This window comes from Aquila chrysaetos, assembly GCF_900496995.4.
Source record: "Aquila chrysaetos chrysaetos chromosome W unlocalized genomic scaffold, bAquChr1.4 W_unloc_1, whole genome shotgun sequence".
Lineage (NCBI taxonomy): Eukaryota > Metazoa > Chordata > Aves > Accipitriformes > Accipitridae > Aquila > Aquila chrysaetos.
In genome coordinates, this window is record NW_024470321.1 from 696468 (window position 1) to 713864 (window position 17397).

Below are 17397 nucleotides of genomic sequence, written 5' to 3' on the forward strand. Positions count from 1 at the left end.
TGCAAGTTGCCAGTACTTTAATCTGTGTCCAAAACATGTAAGGAAATACTGTCCTAACACCAGCATTAAAAAAAAACCAAAACCAAAACAAATTACTTACTCCCCTCCCAACACCTCATAAACCTCCGACATCAAGAGTCATCCGCAAGGGCAAGCCCATTCATCCACCTGGTGCACACAAGGACTTACCTTCACCCCTATGGCCTTGAAGAGCGCAGGGTGTCGGAGGGGAAGTTCCACCATCTCTTTGATTTGAGCCAGCTGCTTCCGGCAGCCACCAATGTCATCATAGCCCACTTCATTCAGTGACTCTTCTTCATCCTACCCGGAAGGAAGTACATTAAACATTTAAGTGAAAACAATAGTTCAACAATCCCTCCTGGTCTACAGAACCCAAGGAATCCAGGTTTTTGCTCGTTGCCATTTCTTTGCTGTCTCGAGATTCTCACTTTCAAGTCTTCTTGGTGTCTTCTACAATTGTTTCTTAGCTCTCTCTTCCCAGACATGCAAAGGGAAATGCCTGCATGTACCTAGACCTCACTGAAGCCCACCCTCTTGAATGACAGCCTCTGCTGCCAGGACCCCTACCGACTCTAGTGTAAAACAAGTTGCGTGACCCTCTGATGTGGCTAACGAAGATAACAATAGACAATGAAGCTCAGTATAAAATATAATAATTCCTTAAACTGTAAGTGATATTTCTAACTACTTGACATACCATAGCTACCATACAGTTCTCTGACAGGGTTTTCTTTTGGGATTGACTCAAATTAACAGAGAATGTTAAGATCCAAGTGTGCAGATAAGACCAACTGTAACCAACTCTTTCAGTATAGCTCTACAGCATCCATTCATTTGGCTGTCCAAATCTCTACTGGCCTTAGTTATCTGTAACATTAGGCCACACTAAAATAATAAAATAACACAGCCTGGAATCTCAGAGGGGCTCAATCCAAGCCCCACAAACAGGAACTACTGCTTCAAGCAGGTTGCTCAGGGTCTGGCCCTATCAAGCACTGAAGGTCTCCAGGTCTGGAGATTCCTGCCCTCTTTAGGCCTTGCTCCAGGGTTTGGGGAAACCTTTTTCCTAATATCCATTGGTAATTACCCTTGATCCAGCTTGTACCATTGCCCCTAGTCCTGTCCCTGTGCACAGCTCTTGAAAGAGCCTGGTTATCCACCCCTTCCCATCAGGCAGTTGCCAGTAAGCCTACCTCTTTGCCTTCCCTTCTCTATGCTGCATCAACCCACTCTCCCAGCTGCTCCTCATTCATTCTGACCTCCAGCTCCTCATCATTTTGGTGGCCTTTGCTGAACTTGCTCCTATCTGTCTCTACTGTGTCCTGAAGAGCCCAAACTGGACTCATCCAGTGCCCAGACAGTCTCACAAGTGTCAAATAGAAGTGAACTTTTCAGAAGGCAGTTAACTACAAACCAGCACTCACTCTGATTTGCAAGTAGTAAAAAGGTACCTACTTTATGAAGTATACAACCACCTTAGCTCATTTCTCTGAGATTTCCTACTCTGTAACAGTAGAGGTGGCCAAGACCTGACAGACAATCTACTCAGGCTGCCTCAACCTTGGGACGCTCAAGGCTAGATACCTTAAGGGACTGGGGAAAAAAACCAAACCACCTAATAATAATAAAAAAAAAAAAACCACCCACACCAAACAAACAAACCCAACCATTTAGAGATTTCAAATTTCTCACTGAAAAAGCACTAATTGCTTTCTTTTCACATGGCATGAAATTTAGCAACATCATAAGCCCTCCCTACTATGGATCAAGGGAACTTTGGAATTAAAAGATGCATCCAAGTCCAGCATGAGATACCTGGAAGCAGATGCAAAACCAGCTGCTGCCAAAGTATGGCATTTCATCAGCACACCTAAGCACTGGTGCTATCTCAGCATCTGAGGAAGGATACTGGAAGCACATTTCTCTGACTACCTTCAGCAGCAGCTCATCTCCTGAAACCAGAGGTTTTAATCATTACATTCAATACACAAAATGCCAAAACAGGAACTGCAAACACTGCTGCTCTCAAGGACTGTCACTGAAACAGATTTCGGACAGAGAGGATTCAGTAGAAATGCATGGCAGGATTCTGCTCACCTCTCGTTTGATAGGCTCTCCTTCACAATGGATCACTGTGTCCGGAGCCACTATGCAGTAAGGACTTGGATCTGTCTCCACCACTTTGAACTCCACTGCACGCATCCCTCCACGCACCAAGAAGATGTCACCTGTAAAACCCCACATTTCAGTAGCCTGCTGCAACAAATGTCTGCAAAATGTCAACCCTTGTACTACCAGCAGCCCCAGAGGACAAGGAAGTTGGTTACAAAGGCATATACTGCTGGCATTTTTAACACTGTTCTGCATTTTAAACTCAAGAGCTGCATGTACACTGTAACTACCCAAGCACCATTTAGATCTGTAGCAGTTGAAGTTCTCAAATTTCATCCAGAAACAAACAGCAAACAAAACCAGCAAACAATAGAAAAGAATACTCTGCCTAAATACAAAACACAAAGGCAAGGAATCACATTTCTTTTCCATTCAGTTTCAATTTAACATTTCTAAAACAGGCAAAAAAACCCAACTTAATAAAAATTCATTTTGAGTTATTATAACTAGTTGTTACTAGTTATAACTGGTTGTTTCCAGAAGCAGAATAATACTGCGCTATGACTCCTGGCTAAACTGGGCTACAGAAGCTGGATAACTTCAACTTGTGTTTATACTGTATTAGGATCTATTTGTTCCAGCAGAAGTGCTACTAGCACAACTCTAAAAGTATATTTGTTTTTTATGCATTCTCCCAGTTATTAATTAAGTTACTTTGAAAAAGTGAATTTAGTCAGGGTGCCAGCTAGTGTATCCAACCAATTGATTAATATGCAGGCAACTCCCCAATCTCACTCTACAGATGTCAGTCTAATGCTTCGTGGAGATCTGTGCAAGCTTCTAGAAATTCTCTTTATTCAGTCGCAGGACTAGCTCACGCTCGCTGCCATCAGGACTTCAATAACAGGTGCTATTACCTTTCCTGATGGGTCTGTATGCTTCCAGGAAGTATGGCTTGAGATAGACCTCAAACAGATTCCCTGTGATCCCTTCTACCGTGTCATCAATTGGCAGCACATGGATACGTTTGCCGTATTTCACATCTGGGCAAGGCTGGATGCTGCAACAGAAGAAAACTCCAGTTAGCCTGGAGTCCTGGACTTACACCCGAGTCTGGAAAAGGCAGTGATGTCCCTTCCCAGGCCAGTACAAGTGCCAGAAAGGACCCTCCAAAGCCCTGGTGAGACTTCCCACCTGCATAAGAATGCTGACAAGGCAAAAATCATGCCCATCAGAGCGCTAGTCTTCACAACACATGATTTCCTTCACTCCTCTCAGCCCTATCCAAAATTGCTGGGGAGTTTCATACTTTCTTCCTACCCCTTGCTCTTCTGTAGCTCCCCTTGCCCTTCTGTAGCCCCCCTTGCCATCCCCAAGGCACATTCACAAGTTACTAATGCAACCTAAAGACCTGCGAGAGTCATGAGCTAACTTTTGTTTCAACAAGGAGCTACTGCTGAACCAACTGTGAGGGAAAGGGAGCTGGGGGAAACTCTTTGTTCCTTCCTTCCTCTCTCTCTCTCATAACAGCTCCTGTTGCTGATAACCCTGATTCTGAGCAAAGGCTCTCACAATACCAACCAGGGGTAGCCAGGTGTCTATCAATCTCCCTTTGTGGAGACTGACATTTAGGTTAAAGTCTGAAGACCCCTTCCCCCTTTTTAAGTAAACATTTCAGCTATTATTTTACAGTGTAGGCCAACTGTAGCAACACCTCAGAGTATCAACCTGTGGCAGAGAGGCAGAAAGCTCAAACTGGCTCTGCCAGCTAAGAAAAGCCTATGTGGAACTGCAGCTGAACACGTGACTTTTCATACATTACTTTGTTCAAGACTCTTAATAGATTCTTTTAGCACATGCTTTACAGAGAGGATATAGCAGAAGGGTAAAGGAAAAGACAGACTGCCCCAGAAGGAAAACAGCTGACAGACTACAAGCAGGAAGCAATTAGCACATGAATCTGGACTTTGGCAGAAACCAGGCCACAAAGTAACTGGTTTGGGTTTGTGTGGCGAGGTTTTGGTAGTGGGGGAGGGGACTACAGGGGTGGCTCCTGTGAGAAGCTGCTAGAAGCTTCCCCGGCTCCAAGTCGGACCCGCCTCTGGCCAAGGCCAACCCAATCAGTGATGGTGGTAGCACCTCTGGGATAACATATTTAAGAAGGGGAACCTGCAGTGAGTGAGGAGATTGGAATGTGAGAAACACCTATGCAGACACCAAGGTCAGTGAAGAAGGAGGGGGAGGAGGTGCACCAGAGGAGGTGATGCCCTGCAGCCCATGGAGGTGAACAGTGGAGCAGATGCCCACCTGCAGCCTGTGGAGGAGCCCACGCTAGAGCAGTTGGATGCCCCCGAAGATGGCTGTGTGACTCCATGGGAAAGCCCGCGCTGGAGCGGTCTGTGACTGAAGGACTGCAGCCCATGGAAATGACCCATGTTGGAGCAGTTCGTGAAGGACTGCAGCCCATGGGAAGGACCCATGCCGGAGAAGTTCATGGAGAACTGTCTCCCATGGGAGGGACCCCACGCTGGAGCAGGGGAAGAGTGAAGAGTCCTCCCCCTGAGGTGGAAGGAGCAGCAGAGACAATGTGTGACAAACTGACTGCAACCCCCATTCCCCATCCCCCTGTGCCACTGAGGAGGAGGAGGTAGAGAAAATCGGGAGTGGAGCTGAGCCTGGGAAGGAGGGAGGGGTGGGGGGAAGGCGTTCTAAGGTTTGGTTTTACTTCTCATTATTCTTGTTTTGATTTGATTGGTAGTAAATTAAATTGATTTTGTTTTTTCCCCAAGTTGAATCTGTTTTTTGCCCATGACCATAACTGGTAAGTGATCCCTCCCTGTCCTTGTCTCGACCCATGAGCTTTTCTTTATATTTTCTCCACCGGGGAGGAGTGAGGGAGCAGCTTTGTGGTGCTTTGTTGCCAGCTGGGCTTAAACCACAACAGTAACACAATAAGTACTTAAAGATCAGCAAGAAAAACTTTGAGGGCAAGAAGTGTGAAAATTCTCTGACCCTTGTAACAAAGCTAAGACAATCAGTAACACATCTGGAAGGCTGAGAACAACTACAGACACAGTCCCAGCAGAGAAGGGGAGAGCACAGGCTGAACTGTCACACTAGAAATTACTCCAACAGTAACCTCACATCAGGTTAAAGTAAGGATTAACCTTCATTTTAAATCCACAGACTGGCTCAAAGCACTGTTCTAACTACAGTCGTGTTTAAAACTTGCATTTTCTAGTGGTAGAGAGATGGGTGGAACAAACTCGTTCCTCTCCTCTACAAAGTTCATATGAAATACATTTTACATTTAAAGAGTATTCCAGATATCACCCCAGGAAGTCTAGTGTCAGAAACCAGGCTCAAAATTTTCCCAGAACATGCACAATATTCCAGATTAGGAAGATGCTCAGGAGGAAGAGCTGTCAGCCCTCACATATTTAAGCCTGCAAATTAGCATTTTTATGTTTAAGAAATGCTCACGTTTTTTTTCCCCCACTCCCATTATAGAATGGAACCTGCCTCCTGTAAGCCAAGATATATACTTCAGTGCTTTCCCACTACCTTCTGCAAGCGTTGCACAAAATTCCTGCAACAGTGTTAAAGCATTCCTAATTTTAAAATTATTTTATAACAAAAATTGGAATATAAACAACCTTCGAGGATTTTTAATCTTGCTATTTGACTGCTTCATGTTTTTGTCACTCATTTCTAGCAAGTTTTAACTTCTGTTTGTCATAGGGCAGCTCAGTGCTTGAGCTAACCATACTATGAGATCAATTACAATGTTGCTTATTGCTTTCCACAGTTAACTTTGTAGACATTAAAAATTTAGATGGGAAAAACTTGTGAATTCATCTGACAATGTAAATTTGATAAGAAGACTGTGACAAAAGTTGGGCAATTGAACTACTTAATTTAATGACAGGACCTGGGCTCATGAAGGTCCTGAAGAGACTTCAAGAATCTTTAGCATAATTTTTTAGTATTAATCTGAATATGCATACAGCCAGAAACACATGCAAAAGTAAACCCAGATCCCTGATGTAAGACACACACACACTTGAAAACATTTCTGTGATCTCCTCTGGAAGACATAAGAGTACTTCCTGCAGACCCTATCTCTGCTACAGTCTAAATCAATTCAGAGCCAGCACACAAATTATTTAGGCAACCCAGGGATATGCAACAGTTAGCAAACTAGTCCTCACCTGATCACGTCACCCAGGCGCACTCTCAGGTTGTTGCGAACAACCCTATTCATGCGAATCTTCTCATCTGAGCAGGTATCATCTGACAGAACAATGCAGACCGCTTCTCTCCTCTTCTTTCCTTTTAACAGGACAGTGTCTCCTCTGAACAGTTGCAATTCATCCATTTTTGCCTGTAAACAATAATAGCATTAGAACAAGCTTTTGACAAAACAAGAATTCAAGCATTTGAAGGAGAGTTACTTGGCTTTGGAGAATTACATCTTGGAAGTGATATACTAGATCTACAAAGACAGAGGCTCCCACTACACCAGTTAAGAGCTAATCCTGAAGCCAGACTAAGGGCACAAGCTCAACTGAATCCTAAAAGTTGAGAATCAAAATATATTTTATCATGGAAGAGTGTTAGAAAACAAGACAACCCACCTCCCTCACTTGTAACTGCTGCAGCTTCTGACACAAATACTTAAGATTCATGTTGCAAAGTTACATTTCAAGTTAATAGACAGCAACAGCTTGCATATTACCAGATTAAATGCTTTGCTTTTATAGATGACACACCTGGGACAGTGACACAACACTGTTGTCTTCATTGATGGCTTCATCAACAATTAACCGATTGGGCCTGTTCTTCTGCTTCAGAATAGCAGTCGATAAGTCATCCGCTTTAGAACTGGCAAAGAAAACAGAAGTTAATGAGTTCAAGTGATATTGCTTCCCCCTTTCCAGCCACCCCACTGTTTTGTTCTCCATTTTATACAGGTTTCTTTGTTGTGTTGTCTTTTAGAAACTATACTTGTTTGTAAGACAAAGGAGAATATAATTCCTAAGCACCAGTTTCAGGAGTTCAAAGCAGAATGTTTTCTGTCATTAAATATAACTACTTTACCAGCCTCAAATGGAAATAGCTATGAAGCTATCTATGAAAAGAAGTGATCAGTGAGATGTTGCTGACTGTAAGATGTTTTGCCTACAAGAATTAGTCAGACTCATCTAAAATCACATGTAACCACTGCCACCAAAACAAAAGTTCAAGTCTATTTGGTGTCAAATCCCAGATAAACAGGGGAATTAAAGGACAATGCTGCAGCTCCCCCGACAGGAACAGTTGTAAGAGTTTAGCCTGTTGAGGACTATTAGTTAAACCTAGCAAGCCAGTAGAAATGTTCAAGTGCTCATGAAAAATATGGTTTTCATTTTATTTTAAGGATATAAGCACCTTTCCATAACACCTTCACAGGAGTCACTGCAACTCTAGCCTACAATGCCACAAGAAATACGACAGGTAATTTTTTTGCCTTGACAAAAAAGAACACATCAAACAGCAAAGAAACGGAAGAAAGGCAGGGAAGAGGCAAAAAAGGTTGTTTTACAACTGTACTGGTTTAGGCTGGGATAGAGTTAATTGTCTTCCTAGTAGCTGGTATAGTGCTATGTTTTGGGTTCAGTATGAAAAGAATGTTGATAACACTGATGTTTTCAGTTGTTGCTAAGTAGTGTTTAGACTAATGTCAAGGATTTTTTAGCTCCTCATACCCAGCCAGCAAGAAGGCTGGAGGAGCACAAGAAGTTGGGAGGGGACACAGCCAGGGCAGCTGACCCAAAGCGGCCAACACGGTATTCCATACCATGTGACGTCACATCTAGTATATAAACTGGGGAGTGGGACCGGGGGGATTGCTGCTCAGGGACTAACTGGGCATTGGTCGGCAGGTGGTAAGCAATTGCATTGTGCATCACTTGTTTTGTATATTCCAATCCTTTTATTATTACTATTGTCATCTTATTATTGTTATTATTATCATTTAGTTTCTTCTTTTCTGTTCTATTAAACTGTTCTATTCTCAACCCATGAGTTTTACTTTTCTTCCAATTCTCTCCCCCATCCCACTGTGCAGGGGGGAAGTGAGTGGCTGTATGGTGCTTAGTTGTTGGCTGGGGTTAAACCACAACAGTCCTTTTTGGCACCCAACATGGGGCACGAAGGGTTGAGATAACGACAGACCTGACCAGAGCATGTTAAAACGAATTTGTTACAAGCATTCATTATATTGGTCTAATAGTCACTGGTCACAATGTTGATTTATTGGCTCTTAGAGTTGTGGTGCTCGTTTTTAGGGTTCTGTTATGTATCACCTCACTTGCTGTATGTAGTCCCTGTTCTGCTGCTTATCATCCATGGGAGGTGGATTAAGGTTTTTGCTTTGATGTATCATGTAATACTGGCTTATGGTATGATAAAATTATCGGTCATGGGACTAATCCGGTATTTGCACTCAGCATTGTCATCACCTCTATACTTCAGGAGCCATCTGTGGAAAACTATTAATAATTACACCATTTACCTTTCCTCCACGGAGAGCCAATCTATGGGCGAGATGCCTTTCCTCACCTTTCCCTTCTCTTCCAGTCTAATTCAAATGGCATTTGAGAATTTTGAAAAATTTCAATACCCTTGGAATGTCAAAACCAGCATGGTCCTATTGCTAGGTATTAGCATGCTCCTGAATGTGGTTCAGCTCTTGTTTAAGGTTAAACAACTATTTAAGAAGATCACCCAGAGGTCTGCCCCAAGGCTGGATAATTATGAGTGGCAGGGTGTGTGAGGTAGTATGGGCAAGTACCTAGAAAAGTGGGCACCTCGAGTGTTTTGGAACTTCACCCTTGAACAAGTGCAGAATCCTGAAAAACTAGTAGAACATTTGGAAAAAGTATGCTGTCACCCCAACAATTCCAGGGAAATACAAATTACTGCAACGTGCTGGGGCCTGGCCCATGCCTATCGAGCCCTGTTCAACACTATTCAGTACCCTCAAGGAGAAGAGAAGGTCTCTGGATCTAACAACAAAGCAACAGACACTGCAGCCATTCCAACCCCAGTGACAGGCACTGCAGCTGAACCAGAGAATCAAACCACACCAGTATCGGTTGCCCCCATACACAAGAAGAAATATACAAAAAAAAAAAAAAACCAAAACAAAACAAAAAAATCAGTTCACTCAGCAAAGGATGAAGATGAACCAGGGTCATCACGGGAACAGGAGGAAGAGTCAGAACCAGAAGTAATCACCCAATCCCTATCCTCAAGTGAGCTGCAGGATATGCGAAAAGATTTTGGCCATCCTCCAGGTGAGCACATTATCACCTGGCTGCTCCGATGCTAGGACAATGGGACTAGTAGCCTGGAATTAGAAGGTAGGGAAGCCAAGCAGCTGGGATCGCTTGCCAGGGAAGGGGACATTGACAAGGCAATTGGAAAAGGGACACAAGCCATCAGCCTCTGGAGGCAACTCTTGCCAAGCGTGAAGGAAAGGTACCCCTTTAAGGAAGATGTTCTATGTCAATCAAGCAAGTGGACAACCATGGAAAGAGGTATCCAATATCTGAGGGAATTATCCGTGCTAGAAACAATTTATTATGACCCAGACAATGCACAATTACCCAAAGATCCAGACAAAGTCCAATGCACACGACCCACGTGGCAGAAGTTTGTATGGAGCGCACTATCGTCCTAGGCCAACTCACTGGCAATAATGACCTGGAAAGACGAAGAGGCACAAACAGTGGATGAAGTGCCTCGCCAACTCCGGCAATACAAAGAAAATCTCTCCTCCTCCCTACAAGCCTGCATTTCAGCTGTGGAGAAGCTGTCCCAGGATTTCCAGCAATTCAAAGAGGATATGTCCTATTCCCCACCTGTAAGGACCAATGTCTCGGCTATTAGGAGTGAGCGTTCCTCTGCCTGAGAGACAGAATACAGAAGGTACACACCACGAGGTGCCCTGTGGTTTTACCTATGTGATCATGGAGAGGACATGAGGAAATGGGATGGAAAACCTACCTCGGTCCTAAATGCACAGGTACGTGAGTTGAAAGGAAAAACCACCACAAAAGGGGATTCTAGCAGGAAAAAAGCCGCTCCAGTTTCCAAAAACAGTAGAAGGGCTGATCTTACTGCTGATCCTCTTGAAGGGACTTCTGAGCCAATTTTACAAGAAGTGAATACTGGACACTCTGACCAGAATTAGAGGTGCCCTGCCTCCAGCCAGGTGGAGGAAAGGGATAACCGAGTCTATTGGACTGTGTGGATTCGATGGCCTGGCATGTTAGACCCACAGGACTACAAGGCTCTAGTAGACACCGGCGCACAGTGTACTCTAATGCCATCAAGTTATAAAGGGGCAGAACCCATTTGTATTTCTGGTGTGACAGGGGGATCCCAAGAGTTAACTGTATTAGAGGCTGAAGTAAGCCTAACTGGGAATGAATGGCAGAAACACCCCATTGTGACTGGCCCAGAGGCCCTGTGCATCCTTGGTATAGATTATCTCAGGAGAAGGTATTTTAAGGACCCAAAGGGGTATCGATGGGCTTTTGGTATAGCTGCCTTGGAGATGGAGGGAACTGAACAGCTGTCTACCCTGCCTGGTCTCTCTCAAGACCCTTCGATTGTGGGGTTGCTGAGGGTTGAAAAACAACAGGTGCCAATTGCTACCACAAAGGTGCACCAGCAGCAATATCGCACCAACCAAGACTCCCTGATTCCCATCCACAAGTTGATTCATCAACTGGAGAGCCAAGGAGTGATCAGCAAAACTTGCTCACCCTTTAATAGTCCCATATGGCCAGTGTGAAAGTCTAATGGAGAGTGGAGACTAACAGTTGACTGTCATGGCCTGAATGAAGTCACACCGCCACTGAGCGCCGCTGTGCCGGATATGTTAGAACTTCAGCATGAACTGGAGTCAAAGGCAGCCAAGTGGTATGCCACAATTGACATCGCTAGTGCGTTTTTCTCAATCCCTCTGGCAGCAGAGTGCCAGTCAGAATTTGCTTTCACTTGGAGGGGCATCCAGTACACCTAGAATCAACTGCCCCAGGGGTGGAAACACAGCCCCACCATTTGCCATGGACTAATCCAGACTGCACTGGAACAGGGTGAAGCTCCGGAACACCTGCAATACATTGATGACAACATCGTATGGGGTGACACAGCAGAAGAAGTCTTTGAGAAAGGGAAGAAAATAATCCAAATCCTTCTGAAAGCTGGTTTTACCATAAACAAAAGGAAGGTCAAGGGACCTGCACAGGAGATCCAGTTCTTAGGAATAAAATGGCAAGATGGATGTCATCAGATCCCAATGGATGCGATCAACAGAACAGCAGCTATGTCTTCACCAACTAATAAAAAGGAAACACAGGCTTTCTTAGGTGTTGTGGGCTTTTGGAGAATGCATATTCCAAATTACAGTCTGATTGTAAGCCCTCTCTATCAAGTGACCCGGAAGAAGAATGATTTTAAATGGGGCCCTGAGCAACGACAAGCCTTTGAACAAATTAAACGGGAAATTGCTCATGCAGTAGCCCTTGGACCAGTCCAGGCAGGACAAGATGTTAAAAGTGTGCTCTGTACCGCAGCCAGGGAAAATGGCCCTACCTGGAGCCTCTGGCAGAAAGCACCTGGGGAGACCCGAGGCCGACCCCTGGGGTTTTGGAGTCAGGGATACAGAGGATCCGAGGCCCGCTATACTCCAACTGAAAAAGAGATATTGGCAGCATATGAAGGAGTTCGAGCTGCCTCAGAAGTGGTTGGTACTGAAACACAGCTCCTCTTAGCACCCCGACTGCCAGTGCTGGGCTGGATGTTCAAAGGGAGAGTCTCCTCTACACATCATGCAACTGATGCCACGTGGAGTAAGTGGATTGCACTGATCACACAACGGGCTCGCATAGGAAACCCCAGTTGCCCAGGAATTTTGGAAGTGATCACGGACTGGCCAGAAGGCAAAGATTTTGGAACGTTGCCAGAGGAGGAGGTGACACGGGCTGAAGAGGCCCCGCTGTATAATAAACCATCAGAAAATGAGAGGCAATATGCCCTGTTCACTGATGTGTCCTGTCGTATTGTGGGAAAACATCAGAGGTGGAAGGCTGCTGTATGGAGTCCTACACGACTAGTCACAGAAACTGCTGAAGGAGAAGGTGAATCAACTCAATTTGCAGAAGTGAAAGCCATCCAGCTAGCATTAGACATTGCTGAAAGAGAAAAGTGGCCAGTGCTCTATCTCTATACTGACTCACGGATGGTGGCAAATGCCCTATGGGGGTGGTTACAGCAATGGAAGAAGAGCAACTGGCAGTGCAGAGGCAAACCCATTTGGGCTGCCGCACTGTGGCAAGATATTGCATCCCGGCTAGAGAATCTGGTTGTAAAACTATGTCACATAGATGCTCATGTACCCAAGAGTCGGGCCACTGAAGAACATCAAAACAGCCAGCAGGTAGATCAGGCTGCCAAGATTGAAGTGTCTCAGGTGGATCTGGACTGGCAACATAAGGCTGAGCTATTTATGGCTCTGTGGGCCCATGATACCTCAGGCCATCAGGGAAGAGATGCAACATATAGATGGGCTCGTGATCGAGGGGTGGACTTGACCATGGACACTATCGCACAGGTTATCCATGAATGTGAAACGTGCTACAATTAAGCAAGCCAAGCAGCTAAAACCCCTGTCGTACGAAGGGCAATGGCTGAAATATAAACAGGGGGAGGCCTGGCAGATTGACTATATCATACTCCCACAAACTCGCCAAGGCAAGCACTATGTGCTCACAATGGCGGAAGCAACCACCGGGTGGCTGGAAACATATCCCATGCCCCATGCCACTGCCTGGAACCCTATCCTGGGCCTTGAAAAGCAAGTCTTATATGGCGACACATCACCCCAGAAAGCATTGAGTCAGACAACGGGACTCATTTCCAAAACAACCTTATAGACACCTGGGCCAAAGAGCATGGCATTGAGTGGGTATATCACATCCCCTATCATGCACCAGCCTCTGGGAAAATTGAGCAATACAATGGACTGTTAAAGACTACATTGAGAGCAATGGGGGGTGGAATCTTCAAACATTGGGATACACATTTAGCAAAAGCCACCTGGTTAGTCAACACCAGAGGATCTGCCCATCGGGGTGGCCCTGCCCAGTCAGAATTTTTACATACTGTAGAAGGGGATAAAGTCCCTGTAGTGCACATAAAAATATGTTAGGGAAGACAGTCTGGGTTACTCCTGCCTCAGGCAAAGGCAAACCCATTCGTGGGATTGCTTTTGCTCAAGGACCTGGGTGCACTTGGTGGGTGATGCGAAAAGATGGGGAAGTCCGATGTGTGCCTCAAGGAGGTTTAATTTTAGGTGAGAATAGCCAATGAATTAAACTGTATGATATTAGTTGCTATATAACCCTGCTACTGTACGTTATCATTACTGTAATTGTTATGTGCTATATCCGTAGTACTATAGTAAGAATCACTTAGATCAAGCAAGAAAGAACTGTGATAAAACTGAGCAAAACGCAGTAGTGATGGAACCAGAACTGACTCCAGCATGCAACAATCCAACGGTACACACCATCCTCCTGCTGCGTCCAATGTCACCCGCTTGCCACACCGCACTGAAGCCCAATCCTGCTCTGCCAACTGAGCAGACTTCACACCATCCCTCCTGCCCAGAAAGACTGGTATGACAGATGGAGCCCAAAGTCAGGGACTAAATGAACTCAACGAACATTTTATAAACATGCCCCATGAACTAAAGGAATGATATATACGTATACATGTATACACACACAGATATCTCTCTCTATATATATCTCAAAGGACAGAAAAGGTGGTGATGATTGATTAGGATGTAACAGAAAGTATGGGAACTGAGCATGACATAAATGGTATAGAATAAGGGGTAGATACTGTGCTGGTTTTGGCTGGGACAGAGTTAATTTTCTTTCTAGTAGCTGGTATAGTGTTATGTCTTGGATTCAGTATGAGAAGAATGTTGATAACACACTGACATTTTCAGTTGTTGCTAAGTAGTGTTTAGACTAAAGTCAAGGATTTTTCAGCTTCTCATGCCCAGCCAGCAAGAAGGCTGGAGGGGCACAAGAAGTTGGGAGGGGACACAGCCAGGACAGCTGACCCAAAATGGCCAACAGGGTATTCCATACCATGTGATGTCATGGCTAGTATATAAACTGGGGGGAGTGGGGCTGGGGGGAATCACCGCTCAGGAACTAACAGGGCATCAATCGGCAGGTGGTGAGCAATGCCATTGTGCATCACTTGTTTTGTATATTCCAATTCTTTTATTATTATTGTTGTAATTTTATTATTGTTGTTATTATCATTATTAGTTTCTTCCTTTCTGTTCTATTAAACTGTTCTTATCTCAACCCACGAGTTTTACTTCCCCCCCCCCCCCCCCCCCCCCCCCGATTCTCTCCCCCATCCCACTGGGCGTGGGGGGGAAGTGAGTGAGCAGCTAGGTGGCGCTTAGTTGGTGGCTGGGGTTAAACCACAACAACAACAACTTACATCACTTCATTGTTTTTCTCCGTGTCAGAGCTCCCCTTGCTCAGCTTGTGATAATGCCCAGAGGCTATGCATTGTGGTGGACATGATGAAGAGGGAGAGCAGAAAGTAATTACTGATTCTTCTGAAAATGACTACCAATCTCTGAAGCTCCAGATAAAGTAGGGAACCAAGTTGTTCCTGCAAGTCTGTGCTAAATATACAATGAAAAGTCACCAATTCAATGATTCCAGTTTCAGTAATGAAAGTGAAAACAATCATGCCTTCTACATGCTGGTGTACCTTTTTATCAATACCCTCATGAACCTGCTTCCTAGATAAAACCTGTCAGCGGTTTCTTACTTCTCTGAAGCTGAACATCCATGTTACTTACCTGGGGAAAGTAGTTCAGTCTGTATTAAAAAAAAAAAAAAAAATCCATAAAACATTTTATCCATTGAAGCAAATGAGTGAAATTTTCAATGACTGCAGCCACTTACTGGAACAGCATGACAACCAAGCAGTGAGTTCATACTCACACTCAAGTTGCCAAGTTCTCAAATACTGTTTCAGATAGGTATGCACATGAAAACGAGAATCTCTTCAGAAACCACGCTCTATTAGCTCTTGCAATGCTACTCTGTGCTAAAGCTCAATTCAGCAAGATAGCTGCCAACAGCATTGACCCAAAAATTGCAACTAAAAAATAACTGTTTTCCAGTTGCAGAGTAACTTTTGTTGATTCCTATGTGGTGAGAACAACTTTACAAAAGTAGAATTTTCTTTTTAAAGACACTGTTCACCTCGTTCAGACTCAAAATATGCCTTTGAGACCACCATTTCTATCACAAGCTCTACCATGGACACAATTCTTAGCACACCTTGCTAGAACTGACTTAGTAGGACCAAGTCGGTCCAAATTGCAGGAGTTGCAAAAGAAAAGAAGATAAGCCACAGACACTAAAGGGACTGAAAATGCCTCTGGTGAGGCCAACAAGTCACTTAAAAGTATTCTTAGATTTGGGAAATTATCTTTAGGTTCTATTTTTACTCCTCTCAAGGTGCAATGATGTGGCTTGCGCACATGGGCTGGGAGCCGAGACCAGTATTACTCAACTCATTTTTGAGGAGCACAAAAGATGACCCTCAGCCTGGAACTGAAAACAGAGTGAGGCAAGGCACCAGAGATGAAAATATAGCCGATTGCCTCAGCTGCCACAGAGGCCAGCCCAGCACAACATATCTGCCTCTTCTAATGCCAAGTCACTTCTAGTCCCGACCCGAGGGCCGCTGAAGGCCTGCGGGGAGGAGGCCGGGACATGCCTCTCCCCCCTCGCTGCCCCGCCAGCCGCTCCGCCGCTTTCCCCGGTGCTCCAGGGCCTGGAAGACAAAGACCTCCCTGGCTGAGGCCTAGACCAGGCGGGACGGCCCCGGGCGGGGGCACGGCCAGGGCCCAGCCGGAGGCCCGGCCTGGCCAGGCCTCGCGCCCCGCTCTCCCCCCCCCCCCCCCCCCCCCATGACTCGACACTTCCCGGGGAGGCCCTGCCGGGAGGGGGAAGGGAAGAGGAGCGGCGGCGCGCGGGGCCCCCTGCGGGCACGCGCCTGGCCGAGCGCGCGCGAGGAGCGGCCCATCCCGGCCCCACCCTCACCTTCTCAGAGCCTGCATGACACAGCGGGATTGGGGCTGCATCGGGCCCGGCCCGGGCAGCGCCGCGCGGAGGCGAGGTAGGCCGAGCCGGGTCCAGCACCACCGCGGCCAGGCCTAGGCCGCGGCCTACCGGCGGGCGGCCCACACTTACTCGGATCCTGAGGCCATGGCGCTGGGGGGTGACAGGGACGAAGGGAGGCGGCCGGCGGCGGCTCCTCAGGGCGGGCGACGGCGGGTCTCGGGCAGGCTCGCGGCAGTAGCAGCAATTGAGGATGCTTCGCGCTGACTGAACCTCAGAGCCGACTCATCGGAAGAGGAAGCTCTGCTCCGCACTGCCTCACCTGCCTAACAACAGTGTGCGCTGACCAATCGGAAATTCCGCCCGGCTAGCACCTCAGCCAATCGGAGAGGCGGAAGCGGAGGGGACGAGGAAAAAAAAAGAACGAGCGCTCTCCCTCCTCCGCCCCGCCCCTCTCTTTTCCCTTTCCAATCGTCACGAGCCAAGCGCAACACCCGTCAGCCAATCGCAGCGCCGCCCCTGCCGTGGCTGTTCTACAGGGCAACACGGGTCGGGCAGCCAATGGCAAAAATCTACCAGTAGGAAAATCTAGGCGGAAAGTCCCACCACGATGTCCATCCGGGCTAGCCTCGCCTCGCGATTGGCTAGCGCCCGAGGAAAGGGAAACGCGCGAGGAGTGGTGCAGCCAATCAGGAGGGGCTGGAGGCGGATGCTTGGGGAGCAGCCGGAGTGCGCTGGGAGCAACTAGAGTGTGCTGATTGTGCCCAGGCTCAGCCAGCGGGGCCGCGCGCGTGGGTAGTGGGGCGGATTTGGCGAGGCTTTGGGGGGGGGACGTGCTCTAGAGGCTTCATTTCCCCCCGGGTGAAAGGGTGTGTGTGGGGGCCCGGCCCTTCCTCTCCACCCAAAGGCACCCACGGGGCTCCTTTACCCGTTTTATTTATTTTTTTGCAGGTTTTCTTTTTCCTGATTGATTTTTTTGGTAGGGCTGGACTGCCCCACCAGGCCCCACTGCAGGACTCGTGCTCCCAGCCACTCATCC

At 46.5% G+C, this 17397-nt stretch overlaps 1 protein-coding gene across 1 annotated transcript in view; it reads right to left on the bottom strand.

Annotated features, from left to right (window-relative positions):
• Positions 1-16753, bottom strand: part of LOC121232869 (transitional endoplasmic reticulum ATPase) — a 28147-nt gene extending 11394 nt beyond the window's left edge. Inside the window, exons 1-6 of the mRNA XM_041121356.1 lie at positions 16491-16753; positions 6906-7017; positions 6345-6517; positions 3051-3193; positions 2119-2249; positions 190-321 (exon numbers count right to left, since the gene is read on the bottom strand). Coding sequence (XP_040977290.1) covers positions 190-321; positions 2119-2249; positions 3051-3193; positions 6345-6517; positions 6906-7017; positions 16491-16507 — 708 coding nt within the window. The 5' untranslated portion in view covers positions 16508-16753. The remainder of the gene's footprint in view (positions 1-189; positions 322-2118; positions 2250-3050; positions 3194-6344; positions 6518-6905; positions 7018-16490) is intronic.
• Positions 16754-17397: the final 644 nt, after the last annotated feature.